Genomic DNA, 20,677 nt, shown 5'->3' on the forward strand with positions numbered 1-20,677 from the left:
CAGCCAGCCACGCGCACACACCTTTTCTCCGGTCATGGCGAAGGGTGCGTTGAACCACTGCTCGAAGGTGCTGCAGCTCTTGAAGATGGTGGGCAGCAGGAAGTTGAGGAGCGCCCAGAGCTCGGGAAGCTTGTTCTGCAGCGGTGTGCCTGTCAGCAGCAGGCGGCGTGGGGCCACGTAGTGAGTGTTGAGGACCTGTGTCAGCTTGCAGTGGTGGTTCTTCATTCGGTGGCCTTCGTCAACGATCATGTACTTCCAACGGATCTGTGGGCCCAAGAGCAAGCCGTCAGGCGAGGGGCAGCAGCGGGGATGCCCCCACCTTAGCTAGAATCTCCCCACCGTTAGGCGAGTCTACAGATGGAACAGCACATTCAGGTGAAGAACCTGAGCGTGACAAGGTCCGCTGACAAAAGGGACCGGCTCACCATGTGAGAGCCACACAACACCGCCCCTGTGAAGCATGGCGTGCAGACAGACACACAGGAGACACGCCCTTGACCTACTGTCGGGTAAACAATGCAAGGTGCACAACAGTCCTCTGGTTTCCCCCCAAATTACATGCTTGTCTGTAGCCCAGAAAAATCCTCCAAATAACACCCCCCTCACTGATTAGAGAGGGGCCTGGGTGGGGGGGTCTACAGCGAATGTGGCTCAGAAGCGGGTACATTTTCCAAGCATCAGGCTGTGCCTCTAAAAATAGGAGTGGCAACAGGTAAGTTTGGACTGTGAACCCTGAGGGGCTGGGGCCGTGCCCAGGACCAACAGACACAGGCTAGATGTGGATCCTCACGGTGAGCATGAGTATGCAGGCAGGAGCCCCAGGTCTGAATCGTGGTTTAAGTCTGCAGAACCCCATGATGAGCCTCAGAACTGCTCTGTGCCTCAGCTTCCACTGCCTGCAGGCACAATGAGGCCTGGGTGAGGCGGTACATGTCAGGTGCCCAGAGTGAAAAGGGCAAGACAGCATCTCCCATGAGGAGTCCCTGTCGCTTGGCCTTGACATTCATTAATGACGCTGTCAGAAAAGGATTTTCAGAGCCTCGTTCTTGGGCCTGGGATGGGCCAGGCTTTGCCCTACATCAGAGGGGTGTACCTGCACCACAAGTTGAGGGGAAGAGCCTGCTCACTAGACCCCAGATCCCTGGGCCTCTGTTCCCTTACCTGTAAGCTTAGAAATGGATATGAAGCACCCCAAATCATCACAATGACCAAGCCCTTACAGGTGACTTGTGAACACATCCAGCCTTGATCCAGCCCTGGGTCAAAAAACGACCACTCGACCTTTTCTCTACCAGATGGTTAATGGTCAGAACAGATGCATCATCTTCAGCCTTCAAACCAGGAAAATGGCCTTTTTGCAGGCAAGGAACTATGCCTATTTTATATCTGGGTCAAGGCATGGTCTCAATGATTCACTGATGGTCTGACGTCACAACTCTGCCAGTTAAGAGGCTCCTAGTCCTGCATAAGCCCCACCAAACGTGTTCCAGCCCAGGAGCCCACAGCCGACAGAACACCAAGGGCCTCAGAGTCTTAGCCCTGAATGCCGAAATCCTACCTGCTTGGCGGGCTGGTGTCCTGAGCACTGTGGTGGGGGAGGACAGCTAGCAAGGGTGGAGGGCCAAGGCCTCTAGAGGCAGAGACAGGCCGGCCTCACCACAGCCCTGCCAGGCACGACAAAGGTAGGGCTGGCGGGCTGGGAGACACCGAATGTAACGAAGCTCTTGGGGCAGAAGCTCTGAGGAGCTGGTCTCCGTGACATACATAGGATAACCCTGGATCACATGTTCACCGACACCACGTGGCCACAGGGGGCTTGGTGTGTTTTACACAAGGACATGCTACCTTTGCAAGGATGTGCTTGTCCTTAATGATGTACTCGTAAGTCGTCAGCAAGACGTTGAACTTGCCACTCCGGAGCTGGGGGACGAAAGCACGCCTGGCTGCTGGAGAACCCTGTGTGGGAGAGAAACATGCACGACTCAAGCCTCCTGGGGCCATGGGGGCTGCCGTGGAGAGGCCTCCCCCGCTGACATGCAGAGCGCCAACTGCAGGGAAGGGGAGAAAGGTATGCGGGCCACGGGCAGCCCGGGGGCTCTGGGAAGCTTGCTGTCCACACTACATCTGTCCCGGTGTCCGTGGCCAATCAGCTCCCTCCTCTTCCCAGGGCTCCTCTTCGGCCTCCTGGCTGGAAACCAGGCCGCTGCCTCAAGGCTTCCCATGTGAGTGTGGCCCAGCTGACCACTCCCTGATGTAGCTCCAGCTTCTCCCCAATTAGCAAACCTGCCCTGTCCCTCCCCAGTTCCAAACTCCTGACCCATGTGACCAGGGCCCCAGGGTATAAACATGGTGCTTTCTCTAGGCTCACATTCTAGGCTGACTGAACTTTAGTGGGTCCCATAAGCTCTTGCTGGCAGAACTATTCTTAGCTCCTTAACTGCACCAAGTTCTCCCTGCACACACTGTTCCTGGTGTTGGGACCCCCTCCTCCCCACCATGTGGCAGAGAGCCACACAACACAGGGCAAAGCGCCTGGACCCAAGAGCCTGGCAGGCAGGGACACAACCTGGCTGCATGAGGGCTGCCCTCTCTGCCTCAGTTTCCCCACTAAGATAATAGGCACAATTAGTCTCTACCTCATGGGGTGAATCGAGCTAGGCAGGGCCCCCAAGTACCATGTCCTAGAGATCACGGGTATACTCGTTAAGGCATCCTACATGAATGGGTTTTAACCAAAGCTCAGGTGACAATAACGAAACCTTCCAGGGAAAGCAATGATGTCACCAGATTCCACGAATTGACTGCACAGCATCATTTACAAACGCATTACTCGGAAATAAATAAATGATCCAAACCCTGCATGACCAGCACGATCCCATGAGTACAACACAGGAAAACGGGTGCATATGCATCACACCACTCATGCAAGCGGACTTCCCTCTTCGCTCATCTGTATTTCCCACTCCTACCCTGCCCTCATGTACGTCCATCCCTTCAGGCTGTGACCTACCTTGTAGGACACCTTCACCACAGAGGGGGCCCACTTGTCAAATTCGTATGCCCAGTTTGACAGCGTGCTGACGGAAACAAGGAAGGGACAGTCAGGTTCTAATTCATTCATCAACAGCTCCTGTCTACGACAACATCCCCTGGGGCATGAGGCCGATGTGGCTGTGATGCTCAGAGCTGGTCAAGTAACCGACAGTCTTGGGGGAGGGAGGGGGTCATGTCCTGGGTGAGAGGAGCAGGGACACAGAGATGTGGCAGCAGGTACAGGGGCAGCTGCCGCTAGGGTGGCAGGAACCAGGCGGCTGCAGAAGGCCAGATCCAGGAGCTGAACCTGGGAGACCAGTCCTGTCACTGCTGTGGGGTCCCAAGCCCCTCTGAGAACACACCATGCATTGCAAGTCTGCTGCCGGGAAACCCGCACACTCACAGTGCCTCATTTTAGGCTCAGAGCTGTGGTGGAGGGTAGGCTGGGGAGATCGGGGAGCACAGGAGACACCGCAGGTTCTCTGTGCCACCTTGAAATGAAAACGGCCAGCCACCCCAGGCTCCTGCCCGGTAAGAGACAATGGAGATGGGGAGGACACACTGGCTCGGGCAGAGGGCTGGAAGACTGGGTGCAGGGCAGGAGCATGGACTCTCATCTGCTCCTCCGTGGGACAAGCAAGGCCAGGAAGAGCAGGGAAAGAGAGAAATGGGCAGGTGTGCGGGCAGGTGGAAGGCATTTGAGAAGAAATAATTCACCTGGGACAAGAGACAGAACCTTGGGTGAGGGTGACAACAACAATAAGGCCAACTTCCCAGGGAGTGAGTTCCCTGAGAAATACTGGGATAGTCACTTTTTGGTAAGAAAGGGAACTTACTCAAAAGGTCTAGCCTGGGTAGTTTGTAAAGACAAGACTCAAAGGCCGAGTGGCAGAAATTGCTTGTGGCTCACCCAGCTCCCTCTGCGAGAAGTTCCACTGTAAGCCCCTAGCTCCCAGGCTCTTCAGCAGTCGGGCCAACCAGCTGGACATAGTTGGAGCAATGAGATGAAGCTCATGTTGCTGGGGTGAAAGTGGGGGAAAGCTCTCAAAGAAGGGTGGAGAGAGGGGAGAATCAGCTGCTCTTTACCCTGTCCACCAACCTGGGAACCTAGATGAAATGATGGAGGCAGTGCAGCCATCTTGCAACCATGAGGTAAGAAGGTTAAGGGCAAAAGTCATACATTAAGGGTGACTGAGCAGAGAAAACTCTAGAAGCCTGGGTCCTGGCATCTTGGAGCCACTGGCCCTGCCTCAGATGAGGCATTACTGAGGGTCAGCAAGATTGCCCTGGTACAGTCACTGAAGTCTGGATTCTACTGTATGGAGCAATGGCAGACAGGGCACCAAGAAAGAAGATGAGGGCCAAAACATGAAGTGTGGGGAACATCTGTAGTAGGAGGAGAGAAGAGCCAAGAGAGTCAGGGGCAGGGAAGACTGAGGAGCTAAGGTGGGAGACAGAGTCTAGTGGGAGGCAGGACAAGCAAACTCATGGTGGACAGTTGTTCATCTCAACAGATGGATGGGACAGCTGGATGGCTGACGTCTAAAACTGCTCCCTCGGGCAAAAGGAGCTCTTCTGGCCTGGAGATGTCATTCGATGGACCAGATCCCTGGGTGGAACATGGTGTAAAAAAGCCTGAAGATCAACACACTGAAGCTGATTTAAATAACCTTTGGAAAAGGTATTTTAATTGGAAAGACAAAAAGAACTGGATCTAAACACTGTACTCCAATTGGTAAAGTTGTTTCTCATGGATTAACTATTTGGAAAGTGCTATACAAGTAAGAAGAAAGAGCTAGAAGGAACTCTATGGGTCTAGCTGAGTTAGAGACAGCTGTTGGCCATGACTAGACACAGATCACGTTACATAAACACATACATTTATTTCCTAATGCTGTCCACTGACAGGGCCTGCCAGTAAGGACGATCAGAAGCAAGGGGGCACCCCTAGCACCCAGCTCTTGGTTTCTAATACTGTTCTCTAAGAACAGAGACTAGAGCCTCTTAGAGAAATGGCTGATTCTAGGCCTCAGACAGGAAATGTACAAGTGGAGCTGGGGGCATCTCTGGGTGCCCAAATACAACTAAGTGTCTCAAAACCCCACAACGATGGGTCATGTCAAAGGGACAGAGTAGCCAACTAAAAGCTCCCCATGGCTAACGCTGGAATGATTCGAGAACAAGATAAACTAGTGTTGGTGTACAGACCAAAGTATAAAATAGTACCCATGAGTCTACACTGATATAAATGATTAAATAAATTAACAAATGGGAAGAAGAGATATATCTTCTGTACAGAATAATTCTAAAGGATTTATAGAGCTATTTGCCCCTCAAGGAGGGAGAGCTTAATTGCCCACTTACACGGGCGCTAAACTTAGGGACTGTTCCAGAATACAGTATATGGAAGGGGAAGAAAGAGTATCTTCACAGGGCAGACACCTGACAAGCAGGACCTCAACCATGTGACCAAGGTCAACATCACCCAGGACAAGGCACACTGACAATAATGGCCCCTGAAACGATGTCATGACAGGGGACCTTCACCCCTGTGCTCTTTGGCCCCCATGCCCACCATCCTGTTCAAGCAGGAGAAAATCCCCAGACAGGTCCAGATTGGGGGATATCCTACAAAACACCTGACTCGTCCTCCTCAAAACTACCAAGGTCAACAAAAACATGGAAAGCAAGGAGTGCTCGCAGACCACAGAGGGCGAAGGCTACGAGAAGAATGCAGTATGGGATCCTGGAATGGCAACTGGATGTCAGGAGAAAAGTAGAACACTGAATCAAGTCTGGAGCTTAGTTAACAGTAATGTGCCTGCTGGTTCCTGAGTTGTGACAAATGTACCACAGTCATGTGAGATGTTATCAACAGGGGAATTAGGGGAGGGCACACAGAGACCTCGAGGTACCTCTGCAACTTTTTGGTAAAGCTAAAACTATTCTAAAGCAAACCACCACAATGACCAGGACATGGAATCTGGAAACAGGAAACCAACCTGAAGGGTCTCCAGGCCAGATCTGGGACAACTTAAGCAACAAAATTATGAATGTGTGCATTCTGCAACTTTCAGATAGAGTTACACAAATAAATTAATACATGGAGAAGCACAGTTCTTCCTTAGAGTGGATCTCTCACACCTGTGGGAGGAGTGATGGAAAGAAAGCCACCATTGGCCCCTGCCAGAGGGGAAGGGGTCTCAAGCCAGACCCATCTGATGGACGTGGAAATCTCTGGGGAAAATATGATTGCGAAATGGGACCTTTCTGTGGTCTCCACGTGCCTCGCCATCAGGAACTTATGAATTACAAAGGAAAACTCCTAAGATTACATGGGGAAACTGGCAGGCATCACCTAATGGAGACCAGTTGTCTTTATAACTGTCCTGGAGTTAGGAAAGATTTGGGAAGCTGATAAAAAGGAATATAGAAAATCTTTATTCTATTTTTGCAATTGTTTATGATAATTTCAATTGTTAGAAATAATTTCAAAATGAAAAGTTACAAACAAAACACCTACGCTGTAGGACAGCATGCTGGAGTGAACTATGCCGGTGGAGATGAAGTCAAATGTCGCACTTCGGGACAGGGGCACAGGAGCTAAAAAGGGGGACTCCAGTCACCGGTGGGCCGGGAGACAGTGCATGTGCAGCAGAAAGCTGAGAAGTTGGGTCTGGCTATGAGGGAGGAGGTGGCAAGGCCATCTGTCCTCAGGCTGGGACTTCTGTTGCACTGTGCAAATAGTTCTCTCTCCATATGGATCTGTTCCTAGCAGGGCAGCCAAATTTACAGGACCACGAGGAGGGGGAGGCAGCAGGAAGAAATAAACTTCTCCAAGTAAATTCTGGGAGAGTTCTGGGACCCTCCAGCATGGCTGTATGGCCTCTGGCAGCCTGGCTGTCTTAAAAGCAGGAGGCTGTCTTATTTCCTATGGAATCAGGGTATGAGCACTCAGCTTCCTGTTCTCCCCCTGGACAGCTGATTTAAGGATGAAGTGGTTGCTGATGAGTGCTGGCCGAAGGGGGGTTGGTGCGTCTCTCCAGGGCCAAGCCAACTGCAGACTACAGAGGCCTGGCCACATCAGGGTAGACCACACCCCAGGCCTGTGATTGGTTTCATGAATGACATGAAACCTGAGAAAGGTCCAGGAAAGCCAGCTCCAGGACTTCTAGAAAAACTGTGGGGCAGGTGAACCATATTGTGGCAGTGCTGAGCTAGGAAGAGGGATGCCCAGGGTGGCTGGTCAATCTTGGCCCCCTGAGGGCTGCCTGCCGGAAGGAGGTGGCCAGCGGCGCCACGAGGTGGTGAGTGAGAACCTCTTTGGGACTCGGTTGGAGGACCCAGATCCTATCACACTAAGCATCAGGGTTGCCATGGACTAGAGGGCTCAGTGCCCTAGGGAGGAACAGTTAAGGCTATTTCCTCAAATGGCTCTGCTCCACTCCGCTAGCAGGAGCTTGTCAGGCTTCTGCAACACCTTGTGTGGAGTGTGCTAGTTGGGGGATTTGAAGGGGACCTCGAGGTCATCTTGTGAGAGCTGCCCCAACAGGGATGATGGGTGGGCACTCCCTCACCCACCCTTCTCTGATCTCGCCCCTTGAAACCAGAGGCAGGATGCCGGGGGCTGAGTTGTGTCCCCTCAGAATGGGACTGTATTTGGAGATGGGGTCTTTAAAGAGCTAATGAGGTGAACCCAAGCAACAGGGCCTTCCCGCTGGACACTCAAAGACCCCCCGGGGTGAGAGCACTTACGAGAGAGGTACTATGATGAGAAAGGGTCCGTTGATCCGCTTGTGCTCCATGAGGTACGTGATGAGAGCGATGGTCTGGATGGTCTTCCCCAGGCCCATCTCGTCTGCCAGGATGCCATTCAGGTTGTTGTTGTACAGGGACACCAGCCACTCCAAGCCTTTGATCTGCAAGGAGAGAGGCAAGCGGCCAGGACTGAAGCCCAAGTCGGTACGAGAGCATTCTCCGCACTGCAGACTCAGCACAGCCAGGCCCGCGGTCGGCCTAGCCACGAACCACCCGTGGCCATCTCGAGTTCTGGTATTTTGCTTTCAGTCAGCCCACTCCTTGGTTTCTTGGCCTCATCCTCAGCCATCACTCCTACAAAATCACAGCGCTGCCGTGCTGGTGCTAGGTCTATAAAATCTCTTTTTCTGGTACATATTCAAACAGCTAAGTTTCTACCTGGAAAGGCCACCAGGAAGCAGGGCTGCTGACATTTAACTCCCTGGCCTCACTGCCACACACAATGCGGTGGCCGCACACGGCAGGGCTCCGGGGACCACGCACCTAGCACCTGTGCGCCCAGGCTGGGCCCCATCCTGGCTTGGCCACTCCTGAGTTGTGTGATTTTGAGGAATCGCTGCACCTCCCTGTTCCTCATTGCCCCCCCCCCAATTGAACGCAGAGATGGAAGCACCTACTAAATAGGGTCGTTGAGGGATGAGAAGCCAATGAGTAGAAGCCTCCTATTTGGCCTGGCATACATTAACTGCACAATTTTCATCTCCTCCTGGAGGCAAAGGTAACAGATTGGGCCCCTGCTTTCCAGATGGGGAAACGGAGGTTCAGAGGGGAAGAACGAGTGTCCAAAAGAGCAAGATTGGAATGTGACTTGAGTAGCCACCCACCACCGGGAAACCTCAAGACTGCCATGTGGATGTGCCCCTCCAACCTTACCTGGTACTGTTTGAGGACACCATTGACCATAAGTGCTGACTGCTTATCCACTCTCTCAGTGACAGCATGGGCCACGGCATAATAGGACTGCAGGCCCCGAGCAAGGGCCTGGGACACGCCGTACTCGTCATCCACGTCTTGCTTGGCATTCCTGGGAGATGGAAGCACCGTGTGAGGACACCCATTCCTATCTGTGACAACATGCTTCTGACACAAGCCTCTGCCGAGTGGCCCTTTCTGCCCAATGATCCGTGGCTTGAGCCATAAAATGAGCCCAGTGCAGCCAGAGAGGCTGAGGGTGAGCCAGCCACGACTACTAATCCACGACTGCATGTGTGGGTCCCAAACCCACCCTCCCACAACAGGAATCAGGTCACTGCCACATCATAAGAAGAGTGTTTCTTTCTGCCAGAGACTGGTCCCATAGCCCGTCCTCTCTACTGGGCACTCATGAGCCTAAAGGGAAAATACACATGACACAGCCTCACGCAAAACCAGAATCATTTATGTTGTGGCTGTTTCATGATCCAATCTGGAATTATTTTTAAAAGTGACTTTAAACTATCTACGTTTTGGGGCCGCCTGGGTGGCTCAGTTGGTTAGGTGTCTGCCTTTGGCTCGGGTCATGATCCCGGGGTCCTGGGATCGAGCCCTAAGTCAGGCTCCCCTGCTCAGCGGGGATCCTGCTTCTCCCTCTCCACGCTCATGCTTCCACTCTCATTCTCTCTCTCTGTCTCTCAAATAAATAACATTTTAAAAATTAAAAAAAGAAACTATCTTCATTTTATCAATGTGACATACACGTGATCCAATTTCTGTCATATTGTTTCATGCTGTGCTGTGGATTCTGTCTTTATGTCTTCTTAGGAATCCTTCAGTGAGTTTAGTGGGGTTTTCCCTGTTTCTCTGATGATTTCAAAGGACTGCCTGCTTGCTCTAGGGCTGCTTTCATACCTATAGCGTATACAACTCTCAATCCTCTATTTCTTTTAAAGAGTATCAACTACCTTCATACCATAAGCAACGATGATTAGTATGTTAGTTGTACCTGTGCTTACAAGAGCAAAAGATGAGAAATAATGTGAATGTCCGCCACTAGGGACAGGCTCATACAGGACAGCGTAAGGTACAATACCACATGCTCGACAATGCGTGGAGAAAGCATCACCTCGAGGTGCCTGGGTGGCTCAGGCGGTTAAGTGTCTGCCTTTGGCTCAGGTTGTGATCCCAGGGTCCTGGGACAGAGCCCCACATCAGGCTCCCTGCTTAGCGGGAAGCCTGCTTTTCCCTCTCCTCCTGCCTGCCACCCTCCCCCCACCCCCCGGTTTGTGCTCTTTCTCTCTGTCAAATAAATAAATAAAATCTTTAAAAAAAAAAAAGAAAGAAAGAAAGCAAGCATCACCTCTGAGAGAAAACTTCCAGTGAAAAAAGCCAGGGGCAGGAAAGTGTGCCTGGATACACGTGTACAAGTGAAAAAAAATAATTATATACACGTTTTGTTTGTTGAAACATGAAATACTCTGAAGACACACGACGCTGGAAATACTTCCTTCCAGGGGAGACACTGGAGTCGGGGGCTGAAGAACAAGAGTGAGGAGGCTTTTGCTCTACACCCAACTCTCTCTCAAGCACAAGATGAACCATGTGAATGGATGGGATATTCAAAGCCTATGAAAACCAATGAAATGTGAAGGTAATCAATTTGTCCCGTCTGCAGTCCCACAATGTCTGCCGGTGGGACAGGGGTGCATGCTGTCCAGAGAGAGGCTGGGATCCCAACAGTCCTGCTGGTGCCACCCTGAAGGAAGCTGGCAGAGCAGGAGGCCGTGGAGGGACGCCTTACTCAATGATGTGCCGGGCGTCCACTTCCGAGACGTCATCACTGTCTGGATCTGGAATCTTCTTCTTCTCCTCAACGGGCAGGTTGGGAGGCTGTGCCGGCTGTGGCTGCTCCTCCTCCTCCTCCTACCGAGACACAAGCCCACGTGACCCCAGGCCCCCCACAGGCACAGGCACAGGCACAGGGCTCCCAGGTGGAGGGCACACTTCGGGAGGCAAGTGCTGTTTTCATGGCCTCTTACTCTGCCGGAATGTGTCATGCCTCTTCTCTGCTGCTTCTCTTAATTGCTCCATTTATGACTTTTAGTTTTCCTAAGCACGGAGCACTGACACTTCTTTTTAAAGCTGTCTCAGGATATTGTCTTCTTTTTACTAGTAGTAGATGCCTCATGCACCATGCCTCCCTCCATCACAGAATGCATACTACCTACCATGCTTATTCCTTGCCCAACCAACTCAAAGCAGTTTTTCATTTGATTCTCTTAAATTTTTAAGTATTAAACATGTTATAGCCAATTTTTGGTATTTGTTGCTCTTGATTTACTTCTGGCTTTACCAAAAAGGCTAAAATGGCTACACTATGTCAAATAACACCAGTGAGAACAGCCATCCTAGTTTACTGCGAGGTTTTCTATCAACTTGTAAATTAGATTTAAGTGTTGTTCTTCATTAAAGGGATTTTTCAGCCTTTACTGAGACGATAAAGGGATTTTGTGGGACATATTGCTGAAACACACACAAATGCATTTCTCAATGTTAAACCATTCTTGTATTCTTGGGTAAATCATACAAAGTGCCAATAGGTTATCTTTATGTATAATGGGATTGCTATTAAACTAAAAGGTATCTGTAATTAATCTACTAAATGATTCCAATCAAAACCCCGTGGGATGTCCCTTGGAGCATGCAAAATGATTTTATAAGCGATTTGGAATAATGAACAGATGATAACAGCACAAACATTTTGGGCAAAAAGAAATCGTATTTGGTACAGACTTATCCTTGCTGATATCCCCATGTCTGGAATTAAAATGGGTAGGACTTCTAAGTCTGAGTGAGGAAGTTCACAAACTCATGCAAAATACGTCTTTTTGAAGCTGGACAAAATTCGCAAAAGCAACCATCTGAGAGCTCTAGGAGCCTGAGAACCATTAATGCTTGAAAAACTGCTGAACCTTGGGTAAGAAGAGTGGGAGATGGTAGCGTTCTTACTTGGGGCAACTTCCATCTCTCTTTACCCCCAGCTCCACCTTGAAGGTTCTGCCAGGACGGCCAGGCCAAGAGCACTGGCAGCTGCGGCTGATGGGGACTAAGTCACTCTGTAGCAGGGGGCAAGGCCCATACCATCCAGTGGCACTGTTGTTATGTAAGTGAGGTTCTCAGTTTTGCTTTGGTTGGGAAAGCAAATCACTGCCTAAGCCTGTGACCATGTACAGAGAAAAATGAAGAAGGGCCTCACAGGAAGTAAAAGCCAAGGCGGACCTGAAAATGGCCTGAACTTCAGAATGTGTTCCTTTATACACACTGATCCACCAGAGACAGAAGCTTTATTGGCTCAAGATGTCTGAGCACAATCACTGCCCAATCACTGGATGACTACTAAGTTACAAAGAAACATGTAACTACTAAGTTACAAAAAAAGTTACTAAGTTACAAAGAAATCCTAGACAGCCTGAATTAAAAATAAAAACAAGAATAAAACCAAAAACTAAACTGAGCAGAGACACCAAAGGTAGCACACAGCCCTGGGGAAAGAACTCCACAGACTGAGCCCAAGTCCCAAGTACATTACTTACACAAACACGACCACCCAGGAGTGGGAGTCAGAATCCAGCGTAGTTAAAAACAGGCTTCCACTAAACATTACAAAATGAGCAAAAAGGGAAAGTGTGATGTGTATTTAGGGAAAAAGCAAATGAATCCTCTCTGTTCCCAGATGTTGAACTTAGCAAATAATCTTTGAAGCAACTATTATTATAAGTATGTTCAAAGAACCAAAGGAAACTATCTTTAAGCACAATAAATCAACAAATACAGAATCTCGATAGAAGGCAGCAATGATAAACTTCCCAAATTTGATGAAAAGCAAGAAACTACCCAGCCAAGAAGCTGAACAAACACTAAGGAGAATAAATACAGAGAGTTCACAATCTGCTAAAAAAAGCCAAAGCCAACAAAAGCCAGAAAGCAAGAAAGAGAAAAATGAATCATCAACTACAGAAGATCATCAATACAATTAGTGGCTAAATTCTCATTTGAGAAGGAGACCATAAAGTAGTGGAATAACACATTCACAAGGAAAAAGGCTGTCACCAAAGAAATTTGTGTCCAACTAAACTATTCTTCCAAAGTCAAAGCTACAGAAATACAATCGCAGATTTACCAAGGCTGAGAGAATTTGTTGCTAACAGATAGTAATTCAAACGCTAATAGCATTAAAAATGGCAACTACATGGATCAATATAAAAGACTCTATAAATTCATTTTCCCTTACTTGTCCTCTACTGACTTATTTAGACCAAACTGTAAGATGACATGAGGTATGAATCAGAAGACCGCTTTGTAGGGTTTATAGCATATATAGGGACAATATCCAGATGTGTGTATATATTTGTAACATATGTGTATGTATATATACAACACAAAGGAAAGGTAGCAAATAGATCTAGAGTAAAGCATAATTTCTATATTTTCCCAGAATGGAGTTAATATTAATCTGAAGTATACTGTGATAAATTAAAATGCATATTGTAATCCTCAGAGCAACTACAAAGCAAACAACTAAAAAGGTACAGTAACAAAACTTACAGAATAAACTGGTACAGTAAAAAATACTTAACATGAAAGCAGTAAAAAAGGAACAGAGGAAGAAAAAAAGACATGAGACAAAAGAAATAGTCAAATGGCAAATATAAACAAAGTCATATGGATAATTACATTAAATATGAACAGTCTAAAACGCAATCAAAAGGCAGGCACTGTCATACTAGATGTATTTTTTTTTTCCTTTAAGATTTTATTTTATTTATTTGAGAGGGAGAAAGACAGTGAGAGAGAGATCACAAGAGGGGGTAGGGTCAGAGGGAGAAGCAGACTCCCTGCAGAGCAGGGAGCCCGATGCGGGACTCAATCCCGGCAGTCCGGGATCATGACCTGAGCCAAAGGCAGTCGTTAGCCAACTGAGCCACCCAGGTGTCCTGTCATAGTAGATTTAAAAAGCAAGATCTAGCTATCTGCTCTTTCAGATTCAAATGAACAAATAGGTTTGAAGTAAAAGAATGGAAAAATATATACCATGCAAAGAAACCGTAGTTTTAAGAAAGCTGGAGGGACTACATGAACACCGGACAAAACAGACTTTAAAACAAAAATTACGGGGCGCCTGGGTGGCTCAGTCATTAGGCGTCTGCCTTCGGCTCAGGTCATGATCCCAGGGTCCTGGAATCGAGCCCTGCATCGGGCTCCCTGCTCGGCAGGGAGCCTGCTTCTCCCTCCCCCACTCCCCCTGCTTGTGTTTCCTCTCTGTCTCTGTCTCTCTCTCTGTCAAATAAATAAATAAAATCTTTAAAAAAATAAATAAATAAAACAAAAATTACTAGGGGCGCCTGGGTGGCTCAGTTAAGCATCTGCCTTCGGCTCAGGTCATGATCTCAGGGTCCTGGGTTCAATTCCTGCATCAGGCTCCCTGCTCAGTCAGAGTCTGCTTCTCCCTCTCCCTCTGTCTCTCCCCAGCTCATTCTCTCTCTCTCATAAATAAATAAAATCTTAAAAAAAAAAAATTACTAGAGGGGTGCCTGGGTGGCTCAGTCGGTTAAGCGGGTCGGCCTTCAGCTCAGGTCATGATCCTGGGGTCCTGGGATCGAGCCCTGCATTGGGCTCCCTGCTCAGCAGGAAGCCTGCTTCTCCCTCTGCCTGCCGCTCTGCCTGCTTGTGCTATCTCTCTGTCAAATAAATAAATAAAATCTTTAAAAAAAATTATTAGAGACAAAGACATATTTAATAATGATAAAATATCAAATACATCAGGAAAATATAACAACTAAAATATATGTATCAACAGAACATTAAAATACATGAAGCAAAATCTGACAGAATTTAAAGGAAAAATAGACAATTCAACAAAAATAGTGGATTTTACTACTTCCTTCTCAACAGAACTAAACAAAATCAGAAAGGATACACATGACCTGAACAACACTATCCAGCAACTCAACTATTATATACAGAACACTACACTCAAAGAATGCAGAACATGTGAACATGAAACATTCCCCAGGATCCTGAGCCAGAAAAATGAGTCTCGATAAATTAAAAAGAATGAAAATCATACAAAGTAATCTCATACCATGAGAAAATTAAATTAGAAACCAAAAACAAAAAAATCTAGGGAATTCTCAAATGCTTAACATTTAACAAACTTTATTTTTTTTTTAAGATTTTATTTATTTATTTGACAGAGTCACAGCGAGAGAGGGAACACAAGCAGGGGGAGTGGGAGAGGGAGAAGCAGGCTTCCCACAGAGCAGAGAGCCCAATGCGGGGCTCGATCCCAGGACCCCGGGATCAGGACCTGAGAAGAAGGCAGACGGTCAACGACTGAGCCACCCAGGCACCCCAAAATTTAACAAACTTTAAATGACCTGATGGTCAAAAAAAAAAAACAACAACCCCAAACACAAGGAATATTAGAAGATATTTTGAACCGAATGAAAATAGAAACAACAACTCAAAATTTACAGGCATAGGGTGCTGGGTGGCTCAGTCGGGTAGACATCCGACTCTTGATTTTGGCTCAGGTCATGATCTCGGGGTCCTGGGATCGAGCCCAGCATCGGGCTCCCAGTATGATCCTGTATGTGACAATCCTAAAGAATCTACAAAAACCAAAACCAAACTATCCAGAACAAATGGTATGAGTTCAGCAAGTTCATATATACATACAAAACCAATATTTTTCAAAACTAATACAAGAAGTTGTATTTTCATGTAATTGCAATAAAGTATCCAAAAATACAATTAAGTAATCAATTCTAGGGGTGCCTGGGTGGCTCAGATGGTTAAGTGTTTGCCTTCGACTCAGGTCATGATCTCCAGGTCCTGGGATTGAGCCCCAAGTTGGGCTCAGTGGAGAGTCTGCTTCTCCCTCTCCCTCTGCCTGCCTATCCCCTGCTTGTACTCTGTCTCTTTCTCAAATGAATTAGTAAAATCTTAAAAAAAAAAAAAAAAAAAGCGATCAATTCTGTTCATAATAGCATCAAAAGAAATATTTAAAAATAAATTTAGCAAGGGGTGCCTGGGTGACTCAGTCGTTAAGCGTCTGCCTTCGGCTCGGGTCATGATCCCAGGGTCCTGGGATCAAGCCCCGCATCGGGTTCCCTGCTCAGCGAGAGGCCTGCTTCTCCCTCTCCCACTCCCCCTGCTTGTGGTGTTCCCTCTCATGCGGTGTCTCTCTCTGTCAAATAAATAAACAAAATCTTTAAAAAAACATAAATTTAGCAAATGAAATATAAAAACTATACACTGAAAAACACAAAACACTTCTAAGAGAAATCAATGATGATAAAAATAAATGGAGAGACATTGCACGAGTATGAATTAGAAGACTAAATATTGTTCAGGTGTGATTCTCCCCAAATCAATCTATAGATTAAATACAAATCTAATAAAAATTCCAGCAAGCATTTTTGTATCAACTGATGAGCTGACCCTACAATTTACATAGGAACACAAAGGATCTATAATAGACAATGAAAGCCACAAAACTGGAGGAGTAACACTAATTTCAAAACTTATTATAAATTACAACAATCAAGATAAAGTGATTGTGGCACAAAGACAGACATGAAGATTAAAAGAACAGAAATGAGATGCAGAAACAAACCCTTACATTTATGGTCAACTGATTTCCTACAAAAGTGCCAAGACTAACTGAAGGAGGAAAGAGTGGTCTTTTCATCAAATGGTGCTGGATAAAGTGGATATCCATATGCAAAAAAAAATCTTACACCTGTATGTCAGACCACAGCAATCAACTCAACTATGATCTTTAACCTAAGAGCTTCAATTACAAAATTTCTAGAAGAAAACACAGAAGAAAAATCTAAGTGACTTCGAAGAGTTCTTAGATGTAACTCCAAAAGCACAATGCATGAACAAAAAATTTGATAAAACTAGATTTCATTAAAATTTAAAAATTTTGCATTTCAAAAAATACCACTGAGGGAAAAAACAAAAGGCCAAATGACTAGGAAAAGATACTGCAAGTTATGTATTTGATCAGGGACATGTCCCAAGAATATATAAAGAATTCTTACAACTGAGTGATGAGATGACAAACAACCTAATTCATAATAGGCAAAAAATGTGAATAGGCATTTACCAAAGAAGATACATGAATGGTGCATAAACATATGAAAAAATGTTCAACATTATCTAATTACTAGGAAAATGCAAACTAAAGCCACAATGAGATACTACTATACACCCACTAGGATGGATATAATCAAAAGGACAGATAATACCAAGTATGGACAAGGATACAGAGAATCTGGAACCCGTGAAATGGTACAACCACTTTAGAAAACAGTTTGGCAGTTTCTTAAAAAGGCAAACATAAACTTAGCATATGACCCAGCAATTTCACTCCTAGGTACCTACCCAAGAGAAATGAAAACATATGTCTACACAAAGACATGTATGGGAATGTTTGCAGCAACATTACTCATAACAGCAAAAAATGGAAACACCACAAATGCTCATCAATTGGTGAATGGATAAACAAAGCGTGCTACACCATACAATGGAATAGGACTCCGGAATAAATTGGAATGATCTTTCGATACGCAAACAACATGGATGAACATCAACAACACACTATCTGAAAGAAGTCAGACACAATTACTATATGTTATAGGACTCCATTTATAGGAAATCTCCAGAAAAGGCAAATCTACAGAGACAGAAAGCAGATCACTGGTTTCCTGGAGCTGGAGGAAGGAGTCAGAACAAACTGTAAACCAGCAGGAGGGAGAATTCTGGGATTATAGAACATAATAAAATTTGTGAGTCGTAATGATTACACAAGTCTATAAATTCACTAAAAATCACCAAATTATACACTTCCTGTGGGTTTTTCATTTTTGCATTTCATGGTATTTAAATTTTACCTCTACAGAGCTATTAAAAAATTACAACAAAATTTTACTGGAGAATCATTACAATCAGTGTTAAAGGAACCTGAACAGGTGGCCCTAAAATGACCCCACTGGATATAAAAACTCAACACATCATTTAAAAAAATGTCACAGGCCGATGGGATGGGAGGACTCAACTGCATGCCAGTTCACTTAATACTCCTTGGAGGGGGAACAAGGTAGAGCTCTGCCCCATGGCCTACACCAAATAAAATTCCAGATGAACTGGAGTAGTAATAAGGAGGAAAGTAAAATCAGGACAGACCAAAAGAAAGATTATAGGCGAACACCATGCCAACTTCAGGTGGGGGGAAAATACACGAGGAGCACTTAAAAACTCCGTTAAAACTCACTTATAACTAATCAGAAACGGGAAAATGACGCGAAGTGTTCATAAAAGAGATCAAAATGGTTCGTTAATACTTGACACTCTCACCCCAAGTGAAGTGGGAGTGACAGAGAACACCCATCTGGATGCTAAGGATGGAGACACGGTCTTCAGAGACTGCTCCCTGAGTGATCCTTCCCCAGGAGGCACTCAAGAACGGAGAGGAGAGAGGAACGTGGTTCTTCAGAACAGCTTTGTCAACCAAGGAAATAGCACCATAACGTGGCATAGTTAAATGATTTAGAGAGTTTACACAACAAATGCAACTATTTGTTTCCAAAGAATAGATTATAATGGGCAAACGTGTACACGATCTAATGATCACAACTTCACACTGATCTTTCTGGAGAGGAGAGCTTCGAATTTTGAGCACTTGAAAGATGGCTAGGAGAGCTGAGGATGGTCAGTTTTAAATTCTATTTAATTTGATTAATTTAAGACTGAGGAGTCACACGTGGTTAGAGGCTTCCGTACTGGACAGTGCAGCTCTAAAGCACAGGACTGGGGGCCTCGGCTGCCCCGTACCTGTTTCCTGCCCCATACAACACCCACCCAGAGCAGGAGAGGATCTCGGTGCAAAGGGGTGACAGGGGCCCAAGACATGGAAGTTACCACACCGAGAGCCATAGCAGCCAGGAAATGGACTCTTACCTCTTCCTCTTCTTCTGAGCCACTTTCTTCACTATCAGATCTTGGAGCTACTTCATATCTAGAAAAAATATTACTGTTTTAATACACACTTCGCTAGAACCCACAGGATTCACTTTCTTTAATGAACTGGCCTGCTTCTAAATGAAAGCAAAATCATCCCCAGCTGCCAGAGCCCCTGGAACGAGGCCAACTCACCCCGGGTTCATCTCAAGCCAGGCCTCTAGCTGCCCTGCTTTGGGGGCGTCGGTGCCCGTGAGGATCTTCCCGCTTTCCACGTGGATCACTTTCACCGGCAGGTCACTCATTTGGCTAGTCTCATCCAGAGGCTGAAAAAAAACCACATGTGTAACTTGAGGCTCTGTGGTTTCCATACCTCAGGCTTCTGCTAACTATGGCCACCTTGGGAAGTGCTCTCCCAACTCCATGCCCAGAAAATGGCACAAAACGTGGCCAGTGGTTGTGAAAATGGGTTAATGACATTTAAAAAAAAGGCTTAATGACACATTAATAATCCAGTAATAATATACGATCCATTGGTGACAACTGTTTCTTCAAGGTATTTCATTTTCAAATAGGAAATACAGCTCCAACTTCACAAGAGCACAGTGGTGACTCTTCCCCAACCCCATCAGACGGTTTCTCTATGTGTCTACCAGTATCTGTTTCTCATGCGGCCTTGTAGATCTACTCCATGCATGAGAAACAAGGACTGCGCTCTCCCCGTTTATACACAAATGACTGTATTATTCACATTCTTATGGCCCTTGTTTTTTTTCCCCCATTGATACTACATTTGTAGACTTCCTCAGAGGTCCTCATTCTTTTCTGTGAAACAGCTAACTAGAATATCTGAAAAGCAAAACAACTAATTTCCTCTTAGTATATATAGAATTCCTCAATTTCTCGTCCTGAGATGCCAACGTTGGAAGAACATTTCCCCCTCCATTAGCGCCCACAAATTTCCTAGAGAAAACCTCCAGGATGAGGACGAAGTTCTTGGTTTAAAACTTTGCTTGCACCTTCGAGGAACTTCTACCAGCCCCATGTCCCCTAAGATGCCACACTCACCGTCAACATGGCCCACACAGTAGAGATGAGCTCCCATGCAACCAGACCACCTCACCCTCAAAGCTGCCCACCATGAGAGGTGATGGCAACCACCTGCCGCATGAGCATGCTCGGCAGACGGCCTCCATGGGCCGCCATCAGTGACTTTCACCCCCAAGTGCTCCTTGGGAGTGGCTAACAGTGCTGATGCTTGCACTTCCCCCCATCCCCAAATTCTGATTCAACTGCTCTGGGGCTTTTTGAAAAGCTCCCAGGCAATTCAGAGGTGCCAAGGCTGAGAAGCACTGGCTGAGATTCAAGCACAATTCACAGCCAACACAGAGTGATGCTTCTGTTGCTCAAGAGGAGAAGCGGCCAGTGATTTACCCAACAGAATTCCCTGAACTGCACTTTCCCGCCATAGGACTTTTCCCCTGAATGCCCCAAATGGCCTTACATAGGCTTTCTACTGTAGCAAAACACCAGCCCACATTCTTAAAAATTCAATATAACATTTAAAATAAAATCTCATGGGGCACCTGGCTGGCTCAGTTGGCAGAGCATGCGACTCTCAATCTCAGGGTTCTGAGTTCAAGCCCCACACTGGGCATGGAGCCCATTTGATAGATTAGATAGCTAGCTAGCTAGCTAGCTAGCTAGTTAGTTAGCTAGATAAATAAATAAATAAAAGAATAAAATAAAATCTCATGAAATAAATACCTATTTGAGTTAATCACTAGTCATTCACTTTAGAAATCTGGCCTCCAGGAAAAGTGTGCATCTGCTATGGGCTGAACTGTGTCCCCCCAAAATTCAAATGCTGAAGCCCCAATGT

At 46.5% G+C, this 20,677-nt stretch overlaps 1 protein-coding gene across 13 annotated transcripts in view; it reads right to left on the bottom strand.

The window, feature by feature from the left end:
• The window catches only part of SMARCA4 (SWI/SNF related, matrix associated, actin dependent regulator of chromatin, subfamily a, member 4), an 89,133-nt gene that overhangs the window by 35,903 nt on the left and 32,553 nt on the right, over positions 1 to 20,677 (bottom strand). For all 13 annotated transcript variants that reach the window (XM_034997901.1, XM_034997902.1, XM_034997903.1 and 10 more), the window contains 8 exons: positions 18,991 to 19,121; positions 18,796 to 18,853; positions 10,568 to 10,689; positions 8,725 to 8,875; positions 7,789 to 7,952; positions 3,011 to 3,077; positions 1,846 to 1,956; positions 22 to 264 (listed from right to left, as the gene is read on the bottom strand). In XM_034997901.1, coding sequence (XP_034853792.1) covers positions 22 to 264; positions 1,846 to 1,956; positions 3,011 to 3,077; positions 7,789 to 7,952; positions 8,725 to 8,875; positions 10,568 to 10,689; positions 18,796 to 18,853; positions 18,991 to 19,121 — 1,047 coding nt within the window. The remainder of the gene's footprint in view (positions 1 to 21; positions 265 to 1,845; positions 1,957 to 3,010; positions 3,078 to 7,788; positions 7,953 to 8,724; positions 8,876 to 10,567; positions 10,690 to 18,795; positions 18,854 to 18,990; positions 19,122 to 20,677) is intronic.

The sequence above is a fragment of the Mirounga leonina genome, unplaced genomic scaffold, assembly GCF_011800145.1.
Source record: "Mirounga leonina isolate KUSES-001 unplaced genomic scaffold, KU_Mleo_1.0 Mir_94, whole genome shotgun sequence".
Classification (NCBI taxonomy): domain Eukaryota; kingdom Metazoa; phylum Chordata; class Mammalia; order Carnivora; family Phocidae; genus Mirounga; species Mirounga leonina.